This window comes from Typopeltis vanoorti, chromosome 5, assembly GCF_054136105.1.
Source record: "Typopeltis vanoorti isolate ZY-2024b chromosome 5, IOZ_Tvanoo_1.0, whole genome shotgun sequence".
In the NCBI taxonomy this organism is placed as follows: Eukaryota; Metazoa; Arthropoda; class Arachnida; order Uropygi; family Thelyphonidae; genus Typopeltis; species Typopeltis vanoorti.
In genome coordinates, this window is record NC_143553.1 from 95327926 (window position 1) to 95345398 (window position 17473).

General features: G+C 33.9%; 1 protein-coding gene across 4 annotated transcripts in view; it reads right to left on the bottom strand.

Annotated features, from left to right (window-relative positions):
• RagA-B (Ras-related GTP binding A/B) overlaps window positions 1–17473 on the bottom strand; it is a 94863-nt gene that overhangs the window by 40984 nt on the left and 36406 nt on the right. For all 4 annotated transcript variants that reach the window (XM_090392623.1, XM_090392622.1, XM_090392621.1 and 1 more), the window contains 2 exons: window positions 16560–16690; window positions 6990–7148 (listed from right to left, as the gene is read on the bottom strand). In XM_090392623.1, the coding sequence (XP_090248749.1) occupies window positions 6990–7148; window positions 16560–16690 (290 nt within the window). The remainder of the gene's footprint in view (window positions 1–6989; window positions 7149–16559; window positions 16691–17473) is intronic.

A 17473-nucleotide genomic window follows, 5' to 3' on the forward strand; every position in this document is an offset into this window, starting at 1 on the left:
TTCGCCGATTTTCGCTATCGGCATCTTCAGGGAATACAATTGGTAAGCTATATGAAGGTAAAAGACTAGGTTTTAAATGACAGTTCTAATTCATACAAAATTAGTATTGTGGAGACCATACTAATTTTGTATGAATTAGAACTGTCATTTAAAACCTAGTCTGTTACCTTCTTATAGCTTACCAATTGTATTCCCTGAAGATGCCGATAGCGAAAATCGGCGAAACATGTAGGACAATAAATTAAAAACCCACTTGACTAACATTAAAAAAAAAAAAAAAAAAAAGTGTTTTAGTTATTATACAAGTAGTCAAGGAAGAAAATCACAATATGCATTTGTTAAGTGTTGTATATCCTTCAGAGTAACAGAAGAAAAAAAAATCTGAATTGTAATTACAGTATACTCTTGCCAGTTTAAATACAGCTAATCCAGATGTATAATCTAGATCAGTGTTGTTTCTCAACCTGTGGTCCGCAGGCAGACATTATCCAAACAAAACAAATTAAAATTGAATAAGTAAGTAAAAATTATTGAAATCAAATGGAGCCTTAGAAAAAAAAACCAACAAATAGCATCAGAATGTTCAAAGGCAGAAGCAATAAAACTATATTGTGTTTCACTTCATCCCTCTTTTATTATTCGTCATTCTGCTGCTAAATTTGTAGCTGCAGAATGACAAATAATAAAAGAGGGGTAAAGTGAAAAACAATATAGTTTTATTGCTTCTGCCTTCCCTTTGCTGTTTTGTCAGATTTGAAGTGAACATGTGTTATCCACATTTCAACCAATTGCTTGTTGTGTATTGATTTTTATTATTGAAGGTTTCCTTCAACTAAGGCTCAGTATATCTTCAGAAGTGCTAAGTGATACTTGAACAAAGTGTGTCGTGAGTTAACCCCAGTATTCATATATTTATACATTTTCCGGAAACTTTTTAATAATGGAAAGGTGGCTTAGAATTAGGACTTTGAAAAGAAGAACAAATGAAACAGGTAATACTAACCCTAATTGTAATACACGTGTTGTAACAGCCAATAAATCTGATACTATTAAAGTAGAAGAAACAAGCAATTCAAAGAAAAAATACAGTCTGAAATATAACAGTTCATATTTGGAATTTGGGTTTACTTGGTGTGAAGATGAAAGTGAACAGAAACATCAATGTGTTTTGTGTTGTGAAGTGTTGTCAAACAAGTGCATGAAACCTGCGAAACTCTGACAACATTTAGAAACTAAACATTGTGATGTGAAAAATAAGCCAATTGAATTTTTTTAGCAATGCTTAGGGACATTAAATCATGGGAAAGATATAATTTCAGCCATGGGTTCCATTAATAGCAAAGCACTAGAAGCATCCTATCTCTTAAATTTGCACATAGCGAAAACAGGGAAACCTCATTCTATCGAGGAAAATTTACTACTTCCAGCTATAAAAGATGTGATAAAAATTATGTTTGGCAACAAGTTACTAAAAGATGTTGATTTGATTCTTCTTTCAAATGACACTGTCGGTCGCAGAATTAATGATATGGCAGGTGACATAGAATCTCAGTTAATCGAAAGAGTTAAGAAGAGCCCTTATTATGCGTTACAAATGATGCGCAATTAATATGCTACATAAGATATGTGCATGACAACAACGTTCATGATGATATTCTGTTTTGTAGAACTTTGTCATTCCGAACAACTGGAGAAGAAACATTTCACACTCTCATAATTACATAATTGAGAGTGTTACAATAATTACATATTACAAATAAAAAAGGAATCCAGTGGGGAAAATGTATAGGCTTCTGTTCGGATGGAATTTGCACTCTTACAGGCAGGCCTAGTGGGGTTGTTTCTAAGGTCAAAGAAGTAGCTCCAGATATGAAATTCTGGTGGCAAAGGAATGCCACCAGAATTTAAAACTGTGCTATACAACACTGTCAAGCTAGTTAATTGTATTAAAGCTCAACCATTAAATAACAGGTTATTTTCAGTACTCTGCGATGAAATGGGTAGTGGTTATCAACACTATCCTATCTTCCAAATATTTTTTCGAAATTAAATGAACTAAATCTCTCCCTTCAGGGAAATTTTTTTAACTGTTCTTGATGCCTATGACAAAATAAAGGCATGCGAGAAAAAACTGGTTTTATGGATTAATTATGTAAAAGACAGACAATTTGCACCTTTTCCAACATTGGAATCCTTTTTGGTGGAAAATAATATTTTTGTTCATTCTGAGTTTGTGACCACCTTAAAAATCTGAAACGGAATTTTGAAACATATTTTCTGAATAACTTTTATAAGAAATTTCTGTGGGTTTGCGATCCATTTTTCAGGCTTGCAGTCATGAGAACGACCTTTCGTTATCGAAAAAGGAACAGCAAATTGAGCTTTCAAGCGACAATGGGCTTAAAATGCAATTCTGTGATCTTGGTTTTGCTCGATTTGGGATCTTGTCTTCAGTGAGAAGTGAATTTCAGGAATTATCTGAAGAAGCATTGAAAATCGTCCTACAGTTTTCTACAACCTATCTTTGTGAGAAAGGTTTTTCATCACTCCTTCAAATAAAAACAAAACACAGAAATCATCTTAGTGTGTGTGTGTGCCGATCTTTGACTGAAGTTGACCAATATTGAGCCAGATATCCAGCAACTCTGCAAGGGCCGAGAAGCTCAACCATCTCATTAAAAAGTAAGTAGTAACATAATTATATCATCTTATTTATTTGTTTAATAAAAATTAAAACTCTGTTCAATGATGATACACTTTTAATCGTTTACTTCCAATTTAATTAATTATGTTGCCATATCTTTCAAAACATGCTTTTAGATTTATTATGTTATAAATAGCACAGTTTTTCTGAAATGTTGGCAATTCCTACATAGGTTTTTAAAAAAAAATTACAAAAAGTCAAACCGATGTGTAGGAAAAAAATTAAAAACACTACGTTTATTTTTGAAGTAAAACTTTAATTCCAACATTCTAAAATGTTATTTTCTTGCTTTTCTGTTCGCAAAATCGTCGATCACATTGTCGAAGTCTATTTCATCACTCAGTAAGGCAAGATTTCATAAACGCCAAAACAGAGGCATGGCTGGGGGGGATCCGCCCCTGGCAGCACCTTTTTTTTGGCGTTTATGAAATCTTTGAAATCTAAATGCCTAAAACAATCAGAATTGTTTTAGGCATTTTACTGGTCCTTGGGCTTAGAAAGGTTGAGAAACGATGATCTAGATCATTATTGGCTCACTACACAGAATGGGCTGAGTAACTTTATAACCTCAAAGAGCTTTACTTTTAAACATTCTCTCTTTCTGGTGGTGGTATTAGCTTTGTGATGCATGAATATTCAGAGTAGTTGGTGTGTATTTGTGGTGCAAAATGAACATGTTGCTTTAAAATCCGAAACAAACAAATAAAAAAAGAGAACAGCTTGAAAAGATGTTTCTGGAAAACTTATTTTGGCTTCTTAAATCATCATCAATTTCCTGATACATACCCTCAAGGTACGTATCAGGAATACGTATCTTGAATTTCCTGATACGTGCCATCTTGGCATGAAACCTGTTTTGCAAACCATTCCTCTCTCATTCTATTTAAGTGACCATATCACCTCAGATTAGTCCTGTTCATTCACACATTCTTGAATACAACTGGGCTGGGCCATTAAAGAAGTCAAAACAAGTGTTGCTTCAAGAACCTGCATATAAATAGTATAAAATGCAATAATTTATTATTAGGGTGTATGGCAATGAGCCGTAGGGAGCAGCATAAAAGTATGAAAAATTTGAAGAACATATTTTACTTGCAGTTTAGGGTGGCTGTGGTAGTTTATGCAAAGGGCAAAGGCATAGAAAACTTCGTAGCTCATAGTGAGCCCATAAGTGGTGGTGATGAAACTGGTTCAACATTTTCATCACCACCATTTATGGTGTAGAAAAAGGTAGAGAAAATAATGAAATAATCATGTTTGTGTCAATCTCAAATATATAATGCTGATTAAACAGCCTTGGTTTAGCATGCAGCAATCAACAGAGAGTGAAAAAACATATAGAAAGGCTTTTTTGTCTGTACTTTTTTTTTTTTTTTTTTGTTCTAATGCATATAGGATCCGATGATACCAAAATCTTTAGTGATGGGGTGGGCAAGGATAAGAATACCAAAAGCATAAATGATTTCATATACATAACATTATCTATTATGCCTAGCGAAATGTCTGATTTGCACAAGATTACAAAGGAGTGGTTCAACAAGCAGCATGTTCTCAAAGTCAGGAGGCAGCAGAATGAAGTATTAATATTTAAAGATGACCAGATCACTCACAGTTATTTGTAATCCCTGCAGATGTCTCAGTGACTGAGATGAAATACTGGAAGCATTAAAATTAGTTTTAATCCTTTCCCAGTGCTGAAAATATTCCACTAAACCTCCAACATGATACCCTCATATACAACTTTGTGATACCTAGCTGACAGCCAATCACTGATCAAACTCAGAAGTCTGTTATCCATTCCCATCTGTTTCAATTTATTTAACAGCATAATGTGGCAAGCTACCAAAAGCCTGCAAAATCTGAGTACACCACTGTATATGCATCTCCTCTGTCCAAGGTATTTGTGACCTTGTTACAGTACATAAATTAGTGAAACATGATCTCCCCTTAAACCCATGCTGATAACGTGTATAGAGGCTTAAGTGCTGTGAGGACATCATGTTGGAGGCTTAATGGATTTTTTACAACACTCAAAAAGAATTAAAATAGAATTTATGATAGGACTTTAGTGTCACCCACGTGGTTGGGCTTAGTATTGTTTGTTATTTGTGTGTATGTTACATTAATTGTTTTTGTAATCTCCGTAGATGTCCTAGTGACTAGGACGAAATATAGGAAGTATTAAATTCTATTTTAATTCTTTTTGAACCATGCTGATAACTACAGAGAATACTGCTGTTATCAACCCATTTCTGTAACCTACTTCTCACCAATCTCTCCAGTAACTTCACCACAACTCCTGATGTACAGACCATCCTATAATTTGAAGCTACAGTCTTTTCACCACCTTTATGCAGTGGAACAATTTTACCCTCCTTCCACTTCCTTGGAACCTGTGCTGTTGTAAGACTATTATTAAACAGGCATGCCAATGCTACTGTCAATTGCCTGGAACATTCCCTTAAGATGCATGGTGATATGTCATCAAATCCTATCACCTTACTGACATCAATGTTATTTATTTCCTCAAATACCTCCTGCTCACTCACAATTAAGCTCCCCCCACTCCTATGTCTTCTACACTTGATTTCCTCATGATTCCACCCTGATCAGGATGAAACACTTATAAACTGATCACTGAATACCTCAACAATGTGTTCTGCAGCAGTTACCATTCTACCACTTTCATCTATTAATTTCATCTTACTATAATCATTCTTCCTTCTACTTGTCACATATCTAAAAAACTCTAGGGTTTTTCTTTGCCTGATTTACCAATTTCTGCTTATACTCTACTTTTGTTTTCCTTACTGAGTCACTCTCCTGGCTTGTTCTTTATACTCTTCATGTGACTGATTATTACCAATATTCATCTTGTACTTCCTCCAAAGTACTTTCTTTTTCCAGATTTCATGCTTAAGCTCCACATTCATCCATTTTACACCTACCTTATTCAGCCTTTTGGCCTTCAGTGTACATTCACACGTTGATGCTGTTATGCATTTCTTTGTCAGTTCCCATGTAGCATTTATTTCCTTACTGCTCAATTCCTCATTACATGTTATAGCTCCAAGCTGTCTCTTAAGATTATCATAGTCACCAGCCTTATAATTCCACATATATCCTTTCCTCACAAGAATCTGCATATGACTAGCCACAACCAGGTAATTACTTCATGATCACTTTCACCAACTTGAAGAAAGTGTGAAACCCCTCTCACAATTACATCCTCTAATGAAATGATCAGATCTAGAACCTCAATCCTTGCGTGCGCTCATTTAATTGCTGCCTGAGCTAGTTATCTCTCAAGAACTTGGGAAATTCATTTTCCTTATTCCCAAATGCTATCTCTTTATTCCAATCTATACCATCATAATTAAAATCATCCATAATAATTACCCTTCCTTTGTTCACTAATCCAAGTTGTTTATACATTTCTTCATCACCATCCTCCACATTCCCAGGCCTATAACAACATCTAACTAAATGTCTTCCTCTCAACCTCCACGTTACACTAAACTGCCTTCATAACCATTGCCACTATTTCCCCCCCCCCTCCTTTCTTGCTCTTTCTATCCTCTCAAAAAATACTGTATCCTTCCATTTCTATTCCCGTTATGATATCTTCATTAAACCATGTTTCACTTATTCCAATGATTTTGGGGCAAATAAACTCAATCACTGAAACCATTTCATTCCCCTTATTTCTGATATGGAATTTGCAAACAAACAGAGCAGTTCATTTTTAGGCCTATAGCCAGTCCTATTCAGGAATGCGCAAGTAGAGCTAATCTCAGTTGATACAGTCACTTAATCAGAATGTGAGAGGAAAGATAGCAAAATAAGTGTTTGGCACCAGGATGGCAGGAAAAACGAAAAAAGATCAAAATCTAGGTGGACTGAAGGTTTGTGCTGTAAGTGTCATAGAAGACCATAATGTAAGATCTCACAATAGTCCTGACAGCAGAATAATTTTGAGGAAAACTGTTAATAAGTTAGCAATGATGTAAAATTTTCAAGTATTATTACAGTATTCTATAAACTCTTTGAGAGTACATATCATGAATTTCATGATTAAATGTTATATGAATATATTTTAGTATTTACATAATATATCATGAAATATTAAATTAATAACATGTTATAAATCTAAGTTGATTCACTGTAGTGCTGAGTAAGTACTGATGCAATCTGGATCTCAAGGGAGGAATGTGCATAAAATTTTGGATGATGACCAAAAGATTAAAAAAAAAAAAAAAAAAAAAAAACATGGAAAATTACTTACTAGATCACGTTGATCTTCCTGAACAAGATCCATTTTGTGAACTAAACAAAATACTTTTGCCTCAGGAGAATTTTGCAGAATAGCTTCTAAACAAGACTGGTAATAATGCATATCCTTTTCTAATTCTCTAGATTCCACATCAAAAACATATATAAGTACCTGCAAAAATTTATAATTCTCTATTATAAATTTTCACATTAATTGAAAATTACAAAATAAAATTGAAACCGACAATTTTTTTGAATTAAAGTACTGTCAACAAATTCTTTGTTCTTTACGAGCCATATACAGTGTGTATGTTTGTGTGTATATATACTCTGCATAGTATATAAAAAATGCATATACTATATACGTTTTTTAATCATATATATATATATATATTTTTTTTTTTTATTTATTTAATTTTACTCACAACAGAGGGATATACAGCATATCTGAAAAGTCTGGAACCAATGCATTTTTTTTTTTTTAAACAGATGAAAAATGGCATTAATACTGGATGAAAGAATGGAGATATTCCTCAGTAAATGTCAAGGATAAACCCCATGGGGGGGGGGGGGGCAGACAAGCTTAATGCCAGACATCCTGAAAATATTCCAATAATGCACAGCACAGTTGGGAAAATGGTGAAGAAATTTAAAGAGACAGAAATTGTGAAGGCACTCAAATTGGAGAGATTACCAAGCTTTCATGCTGGCCCACAGAAATCCATCACATGGACCAGAGCAGAAATCTTAGTGCCAAAGAGCACAATGCATGATATTCTGAAAAAAATAAATAAATAAAATAAAATAAAAAATAATAAATAAATAAATAATGCAAAAATAATTCTGAAAAAAGAAAAGTTTCATCTGCACCAACTTGAAGCAACCAAGTTTCTTGGAAGGTATGATGTTCTCTGATGAGGTGAACTTTGATACGAATAAGTAGAATTTCAGATACTGGTTGAGCAAAAATTCTCACTAGTTTTCTGATAGCGAAGAACATTGAGCAGACTGATTAATGGTATAGTGTGGTGTATGGGACATGTCACGAGTCATTAAACCATTCTACATAAGAAAAAAAAACAGTGGATGGCAAAAAATGCCCGAAAACATGGGTTAATGAAATGGTACAAGAACATGATTTAATTGGAAAATAATCCAAATGGTTAGTGGAAGACAGAACTCTTCTATGTTATACAACTGGAGTGTCAATGGCTTAATGACATTTCCTCATTGATGGATTGGGAGGAGAGGACCAGTGGAGTGGGCACAACAATCACCTCAACCCCATGGACTTTGTATTTTTGGGATTCCTGAAGGAACAGATGTATGCTGTTAAAACCTGAGATCTACAGGAGAGAATTACCAAGGCTAGTGCTACTGTTAATCCCAACATGCTGAGAAGAATCCAAACAAACATGGTATGCTGGCAGAGAAAATGCATGTAATGTCAGTTTTCATCATCAGAACTGAGAGGATCAATCTGAAGAGAGGCTTTAAAGAGACTGTTTTAACACCAAGTGTTAAGTAAATTTTACAAGAGTTCCATCAGGTTGGTGCAATGACTTTTAACTTCATTTCTTTTAGAAAGAAGAGCAACCTAGCCTACTTTCATCTAATAGACTAACTCCATGCAGTTCTGATATATGAATATTTCTGTATATAATTCCCCATTCATGCAAGAATATGATGGCCAAATAAGTGATGATGATGATGATGATGACCTCAATATCCATAAACTAGGTGATACTGAAAATAATGGATATCACAATGATTCATTTCTATTTGCTAGGTCAGATAACTAGAAGAGATATTAAGAGGTTTGATGTCATGCAGTTCAGTACATTAAGAATGATAATAGTCTATTACAGTTATTTTTGAACTAGTCACACCATCAACCTATAACAATCATATTTTTGCCATCAAGGTCCTAAATTAATGGCACTCATAAGCCTAAAGTTAAGGATATGGAAAACCGTTCAGTGAAATCTGCTTGGCTTTTGTTATTCCTGCAAGAATTCCAATAATTTTTCCTAAAAAATGTTTACTGCATATGCTGTATGTAATCAGGAACAAACAGAATGCATGTTCAATTTACAAATAAAGTTATTATACTGACTTTAATGTTATACAGCTTGAGGAAAAAAAAAAAAAAAAAACTAAGGATTTATTTGCTTAACACTACTGTGTAATTAACAGTATTGTGTGAATTCTGGTTTGATTCATTCTACTGTACACAGAGAAATTGACTATATGAAAGACCTCAAGCACTTGGAAATGCAATTATAATGATATGAGTTCATAATTTAATTCATCCATAAATTCTCTGAATTGGCTGAATGGGTAGATTACTCACTATCCAAACAACAGGTTGTGAGTTTCAAATCCCACTAATCACTGACTTACACACTGATTTAAACTTCATTGGACACTCAATGGTCTGTAAATCATACATCACAAAGTTATACATGTGACAACTTTATTGGTTTATTATCACTGGAATAATTATAGAATTCAAATTACTTTCTCAATAACAATTGTGCCATCTGTTAAATCAAAGGTTATTCACAAACCTATAATAAATTTTTTCATACCGTGGGTGGGCTTAGGATTTTTTCCCCATTTTTATCAATTTTATATATATATATATATATATATATTTTTTTTTTTTTTTTTTTTTTTAATTTTTTAAAATAAATTTAATTAGAAAATATTACATAGTCCAGAATCCCTACTCTAGACATCAAACATGGAACTTTTTCAAGCCACTTCAAGTCCCCAATAAGCAGGACAGTGATCTCACACTAAGTGAGATCACTTGAAATGAAATGCATCTCCCACATAAAGATAATCACAAACATCCATGCCCATGGTGAGAGTCGAACCTGCAGCTCGTGGGTTGGAAAGTGGATATACTAAACACTCAATAAAACCAGGCCGGCCAATTCTACTCTCCCATATTCTTCTCATGAGTATATCACAATAGCATTTTTTTAAAATAACAAACTTCAGTGTTTTAATACTGAATCACACTTTTACCAAAGAATATACAGAGGATTTGAAGTGGGAGGTGATCACATTCTGTTTTGAGCAGGTTAAAATTGAATTTCATATTGAAAAGAAGTGTGTGTGTAAGAAAGTTTTAAAATGAATCAAAATTGAACAGCTTTTGAAGGTGTAGACTAAAATATACAAACATTATTCAATGGGAAAAAAAAGAAAAGAAAGATTTTGGAACCACGAACTGTGCAAGTTTTACAGTGGCTGTAATGCATAATTCAGAAGGCTGGTTAAAGAGTCAAATTTCAGATGACTGGAACACCCATCTATAAAAAAGGAAATAAAACTGTGTGAAAATTATAAAGGAATTTCCCCACTGAGTTTTCTGGTCAGATTTATAATTTATACAAGTATTCTTGAGAAACGGTTAAGAAATGTAGAAACAAGCTTGAAGAAAAACAAGCTGAATTCAGGCCAAACAGAGGTTGTCAGGATCAGATTTTTCACTTTAAGACAAATAGATGAGGAAAAAAATATGAGAATATAATAAGGATCTGTATTTAAGTTTCACAGATAAGACAAGGTGTCAAAAGAAAAGTTGTTCAAAATGTTACAGTTATACACTATAAATGGGACATTATATAATACAACACTTAGTCTGCATTTGAACTATAAGTCAGCAGTTAGAACTGAATGGGATAAAAGATGGTTTGATATTACACTCTTATATGCACCCTTGTCTCAGGTGTGAGACAGGGGTGCATATTATCTACACTGTTATTCATCATTGATATGAATCAATTATGAAGGAAAATGGTATTAAATCTGATTATTAAATACTTAAGGAATTGACAGCATATACTAGAAATATAAATTAAATCAAACTTTAATATATACTTTCCAATATTTCAGCAACGTCACATTGCCATCTTCATGGGAACTTAAGATAAAGACACGTGCACACAAGCTCCCGTTTTCCTAAAGTCCTGATGGTGCCCCATGGCAGGCTATATTAGGTGTTCTTGGCATTTGGGCTGAAGTTCTTCTGATGTATGTTTCCCAAATTTGGGGCAGTCTCATGCATCCAAATTTATTGAGGTTTGGCATGTTTCTAAGGGCCGAGGCTGATTCCACGAATAGTCTTTCATATTTGAACTTGCTGCGATGTATTACTGTGGCTTTCTTCCACCTTATTCTGTGGCGAGTATCCAGAGCATGGTCTGTAAGCCTAGAGTGGCTGTACTGGTGAAATTGGATGTAGTGCTTGTGTTCTGAGATTCTGATATTTGCTGTCCTGCCTGTTTGGCCAAAGTAAGACAATTTACAGCTGCAAGGTACCTAGTATTCACCAGGTAGGTCTAGGGGAAGTGGTTGCTCTTTAGTGGAGCAGATAAGGGATGCCAATTTTCTATATGGTCTGTAACAAGAGGTCAAGTCATGTTTTTTTAGGATTTTGTTGATTTTTTCCGAGGTGCCTTGGATGTAGGGAATGGCGATGGATTTAGAGTAATCTTTTTTGTAAAGGGAGAGGTGGGATGTGGATAACTGGTTTTAGTATTTTTTGGATTTTTTTGGGGGGGGGGGGTATCCATTGGCTGAGAAAAAGGATGTGATTTAGTTTACTGGTTAGGGCTTTGTCATTTGAACAGATTAGTTTACCCCTTTGAATGGTGTCTTCATAACTCCATATCATTGTGTGTGTGTGGGGGGGGATTGTTGGTGAATGTATCTGCCTGTATGGGTGGGTTTTTCTATAAACTAAGAAAACCAAGGTTCCATCTATTTGGCAGGTGACTAGTGTGTCTAGGAAGGGGAGGCTATTGTTTTCCTCTTTTTTCAGGGTGAACTTGATTCTGGGGTGTTGGTTGTTTAAGTGTTAAGAAGGAGAGGAATGTATCCGAGCCATGTGGTCAAATAGCGAACACATCATCAATGTAGTAAAGCCATATGGTAGGTTTTTGTGGGGCAGAGTTTAAGGCTTTCTCTTCAAAAGTCTCCATAAAGAAGTTGGCCAAGGGTGGGGAAAATGGTGAACCCATGGCTGTCCCCTCTATCTGTTTGTAGAATTTTTCCTGCCAAACAAAACAGCCCGAGTTCATTGTGAACTGAAATAGGGCTGAGATATCGGGAGGAACTTTAGTTTGGATTAGCTCTAAGGTTTCTTTGAGGGGGGACAATTGTGAATAAGGAGGAGACATCAAAACTGACCATTATGTCATTATGTTGGAGTGTAAGGTTTTCTATATGGCATTGAAGTGGGCCAAGTTTTTTTTTGTGTGTGATGGTGTGTTGCCAGTATAGTGTGAGTAATACACCGTACACAATGTACAGTAATACACCGCAGCAAGTTTAAATATGAAAGACTATTCATGAAATCAGCCTCAGCCCTTAGGAACATGCCAAACCTCAACAAATTTGGATGCAAGAGACTGCCCCAAATTTGGGAAACATACATCAGAAGAACTTCAGCCCAAAGGCCAAGAACACCTAATATAGACCTCCAGGACTTTAGGAAAACGGTAGCTTCCTCGCTTTGTTTCTCATTTGTTGTTGTGTAGTACTTGCGTGCACGTGTCTTTATCTTAAGTTCTCATGAAGATGGCAACATGACGTTGCCGAAATACTGGAAAGTATATATTAAAGTTTGATTTAATTTATATTTCTAGTATACGCTGTCAATTCCTTAAATATTTAATAATCATGTTTAACCAGCGAATAAGCCTTTCTACAAGAAAGGTATTAAATCTGATATCAAAATAGGTGATGTTAATTTCAGCTGTTTTACTTTATGCTGATGTTATACTTCTAAATAAATCCAATAGAAGTCTGCAGGATTCCCTGCCAGGATGGCAAAGAATATTTGTTTTACTAACCAAAATCTAGATGGACACAATAAAGTGCCTTAAAAGACAGAAATATAACATCCAATAATGTTGGAGTATTGATAGATAACAGATTAATTTGAAGGAAAATTGCCAAGAGGAAGTTAGTAATGATGTAACTTTTTCATGTAGTACTATCGTGATATCCTGTACAACCCCTGAGGGTATATGACGGAATTAGATAATGACTTTTACAAAAAGCAGTTGGAAAAACATTGCATCACTGAAATACTATTTAGCTAGATGGCTGAGTGGTTAGATTATCAACTCTCGAAATAAACAGGCTACGGGTTTCAAATCTCATCCTGACCATGAATGTTTGCGATCATCAATAGGCGGGAGATTAATTTCATTGTTCAGTGTGAGATAATCTTACTCACTGGAGGCTATTAAAAAAAAAAAAAAAAAATCCATGTTTGATCTAAAACAGTTTCTGAATTACGGAAAACAATATTTTAAAAAAGCTTAGCCCACCCACAATATTAATGCATTATAAGTTTATCTTTCCTGAATGAGAGTCACAAAAAAAAAATATATATATATATTCGGGTCTCTTTTTATGCATATCTTTTTTATGCAGTTTTGAGGTTATGCGATGCATATTTCATGCAAATTCGGGGTTTCCCCCATTGTACATAATGAACAATGTGTTGCAGCACATTCTGGCATAACGTGAGTAACGTGCAAGCAGTGAGTGTTCGTGAAATTTAATTTTGTATGCGAGTAAATGTTTGTCTTTTCATTATCATAAGTGTAAATTTTGCTAATTTTTATTTTAAAGATTTAATTTGGCCCAATGGAGAAAACAAATACCAAATAAAAGTAATTTCTTTGGAAATGAAAATTGCAATTTTAGATTGCTTAGCAAAAGGAGAGGAATATACGGCGATTGGTAAACATTTTAATTTAGGCGAATCTACTATAAGAGCAATTAAAAACAATGAAGTCGCAATAAGAAAATCTGTCATTTCAAAACTAAGTGTCAAACTATCATCGTACTCAAGAGATGCTTTATTAGAAAAAACAGAATGAATGCTCGTAATTTGGATTGAAGAATTAACTCAAAGGAGAATTCTTATAAGTAGTTATTTAATTAAACAAAAAGCCCTTCAGTTTTATGAACAGATAAAGCAATTGGAGCCATCTACTTCCTCTTCCGAGGCTGATAAAGACTTTTTGGCTAGCAAAGGATGGCTAACCGGGTTTTTAAAAAGGAATTTACTTCATACCATGAAGATTACATGCGAGGTTGAAGCAGCAGCCAGACATTTTCAAGAGAAGTTAGCCAAAATTATTGAAGATGACGGATATTGTCCCAATCAAGTGTTTAACGCTGACGAAACAGGATTGTTTTGGAAGAAAATGCCTAGTCGAACTTATATTGCAAAGTCCATTCATGTTGGAGGTTTAATGGAATATTATCAGCACTGAGAAAAGATTAAAACAATTTTAATACTTCCAATATTTCGTCTCCGTCACAGAGACATCTTTAGGGATTACAAAAAAACTTTTTGTAACAACACACACACACAAATCTAATACAATAGTGAGTGAAACTAAAGTCCTATCTAGGTGGTGCACCCTCTATGGGCATTTGCAGGTGGCCTAGGATGTAAAGAGGGATCTCTGATAATATGTTTCCTAAATTTTGGGGAGTTTAATGCAACCGTATTTGTTTAAATTCCGTTGATTCCTGATTGTAGATTGCAAAGTCTGAGAAAAAAAGGTGGGTTTAAAGCAAGCAAAGATCGAGTAACGTTGTTACTTTGTATTCGATCAACGTTACAATGTTCGTAACGTTGATCGAATGTTACGAACTTTGTAACATTCGATCCCCTGACAATGCATCAGGGGTTCGAATGTTGAAACCCCTCCTAGTAAATTGATCTCTAAGACCATGTGCTCCGAAAGGCAAAGATAAAAAACAGCTGCAGTACATTCGATGGCTAATACAAAGGCCTGGGTAACAACTGCTGTATTTACTTAATGGTTCAATAATTGCTTTGTACCAGAAGTGGAAACACTTCTGGTACAACCAAAATACCAGAAGTGGAAACATATATGAAACAAAAAGCTCTCGATTTTAAAGTTTTATTAATTGTTGACAATACACCAAGTCATCTGCATTTAGAACATCCAAATGTGCAGGTAGCGTTTTTTTTTTTTTTTTTTCACCCAATGCAACAAGCATTATTCGGCCATTAGATCAAGGCATAATTGCTACTTTCAAAAAATATTACGTTAAGCACACTTTTCAATTTATATTGGTTAAACTAGAAAATGAATCATTAACAATAACTGATGTTTGGAAAAAAAAATCTATTTTGGACTGTTTAAATCATGTTGCATCTGCTATCACTGAAATAAGACCACAAACTTTAAATGCCTGCTGAAAAGCAGCTTGGCTTGAATGTGTTGCAAACAGTGCAACCATTCAAACATCTACATTATGAGCTGAAATCATTACTTTGGCACATGAAATTGGTGGAGAAGGTTTTGACACATTTAGCCAGCATGATGTGGACAAATTGCTTGTGGATAATGCCTTAAGTGACGATGATATTATTGGATATTGATTAATTTTAGATATCATCGAAGATCCAGAAAACGATAGTAAAGCGGAAGAAAAACCTGTCCCCCCTCACAGCAAATATAATACGAGAAGGTCTTGAACTGTGCAATAAATTGGAAAATCATTTTCTTGTTCATGACACAAATTCTGAATGAGCCTTTAAATTCCAACGTGAGCTGAAGAACTGTATGTCTGGATATCGTAAGCTGTATAAAAAATTAGTAAAATCATCATTGCAAAGTTTAATCACTGATTACATTGTCAGAAGAAAAAAATCAGCAGAGAAAGAGTGTAAAGCTAATTCTGTTTGTGAATAATCATTGCCTTTACCATACAGAGCTCATGTGCTGACCATCTCTTCTGGTGATGAAAGTGATTTCGCACCAGTTCGCAAACGTTGCCGAATATTGTCTAATAGCAACGATAATTCTGATGAAAAAATGTAAAAAAAAAGTGTTACTTTTCAATAAAATTTAATGAATAAAGCTTTAAAACAAACTTAGGTATTCTCATTTTCCTGAATTTTTATAAACTTTTTTATGCGATTTTAGGTTTATTTTAATTCACTGCTTCGGTTTTATGGAGTTTTAGAAAATTATGGAACATATCCCTAATTTTTCAATGTAAGTTAGGTCTTTTTTGTGTGATTTTTTATATGCGGTTTCCTGTGGAACGTATCTATTGCATAAAAAAGAGACCCGACTGTGTGTGTGTGTGTGTGTGTGTGTGTGTGTGTGTGTGTGTGTGTGTGTGTGTGTGTGTGTGTGTATAACTCTTACAATTATTCTTTATTTTTTTTTTTCTGAAATTAAAGTACAAGCAGAAGTTTGTAATTGAAAGTTTACTTAATGATCTAACCTAACAGTTGATTATTGTTGATTATACTACTACTTTTGGTAAGTGAAGAAGAATGGTATCTATTTGGAGACAATCTTGTCTTACCCATGTAGCATATCACAACAGATAAAAAAAAAAATAAAAAATAAAAAAATTATAAACAGATGTCATGGCTACTTTTAAAATTTTCATGAATTCATACTGAAACCATTCATGTAGAACTTTAAAAGACAGCAAAAGTAAAGGAAACGGTTTAATTCTGTTGATATTAATATGTTTCTAGTATAGCACTTACCTCTACATTTCTGAAGATATTATCTCGCTGACTAGCAAAATAGTTTTCCATAAATGCTTCCTGACCTCCACAATCCCAAATGTTCAAAACAAGATTACCAAGAAAACGAACATGGGAATGTTCCACATCGACTATAATATTTGAGAATATTCATATTATATATATATATTTCAGTGATTTTAAAATGTGCACATTTTAAAAGAAGAAAAATTATATAGTAATCTAGAAATATTTATCAATATGCTTAGTACATATATCATTATCCATATATTCGATTAGTGAAACATTTAAACAGATCAGATTTGTGTTTTTATAAAAATAAAAATCTATTTAGGATTTTCTAAAATCTTCATGTAGCTCCTGATATTAAATAATTAAGCGAACATAGTAAGGCTTTAATATAACAGCACTGCAGTAAAAACAATATTCAACTACATTGTTTTGTTAAATACATCCATTACCATAAAAAGTCCTTGGTATTTCACTTAAAAATCTTTACATTTTGTACGTCTATCAATTAAGTTTAACTATTTATTAATTGTACACTGTTTTCCAAAATAAACCTGCCATTCATCTTTACGACAGATATTCAAAACAACAAGAATTTATAACAGAAGGTTGCTTGGAAGTACCTAAAGGATACATATAATTCATATTTTGTGTGCGCGCACATGTGCTTGCACAAGACAGTAAAAATAAAACAAAACAAATGGAAGATAATTTTGTATTTTCCACAGTTAGCTCTTTGGTTTTGAAAGAGAATTACAATGCAGAACTCAACAGTTAAAATAAAGTACATTCATAATAACATTTATGAATACACATTAGCTATAATGCTTGTTGAAAGTTACACTTTAATGATAAATAATAATAACAACAACAATGCAACTCCTGCCCAAGAAAGGTTTAAAACC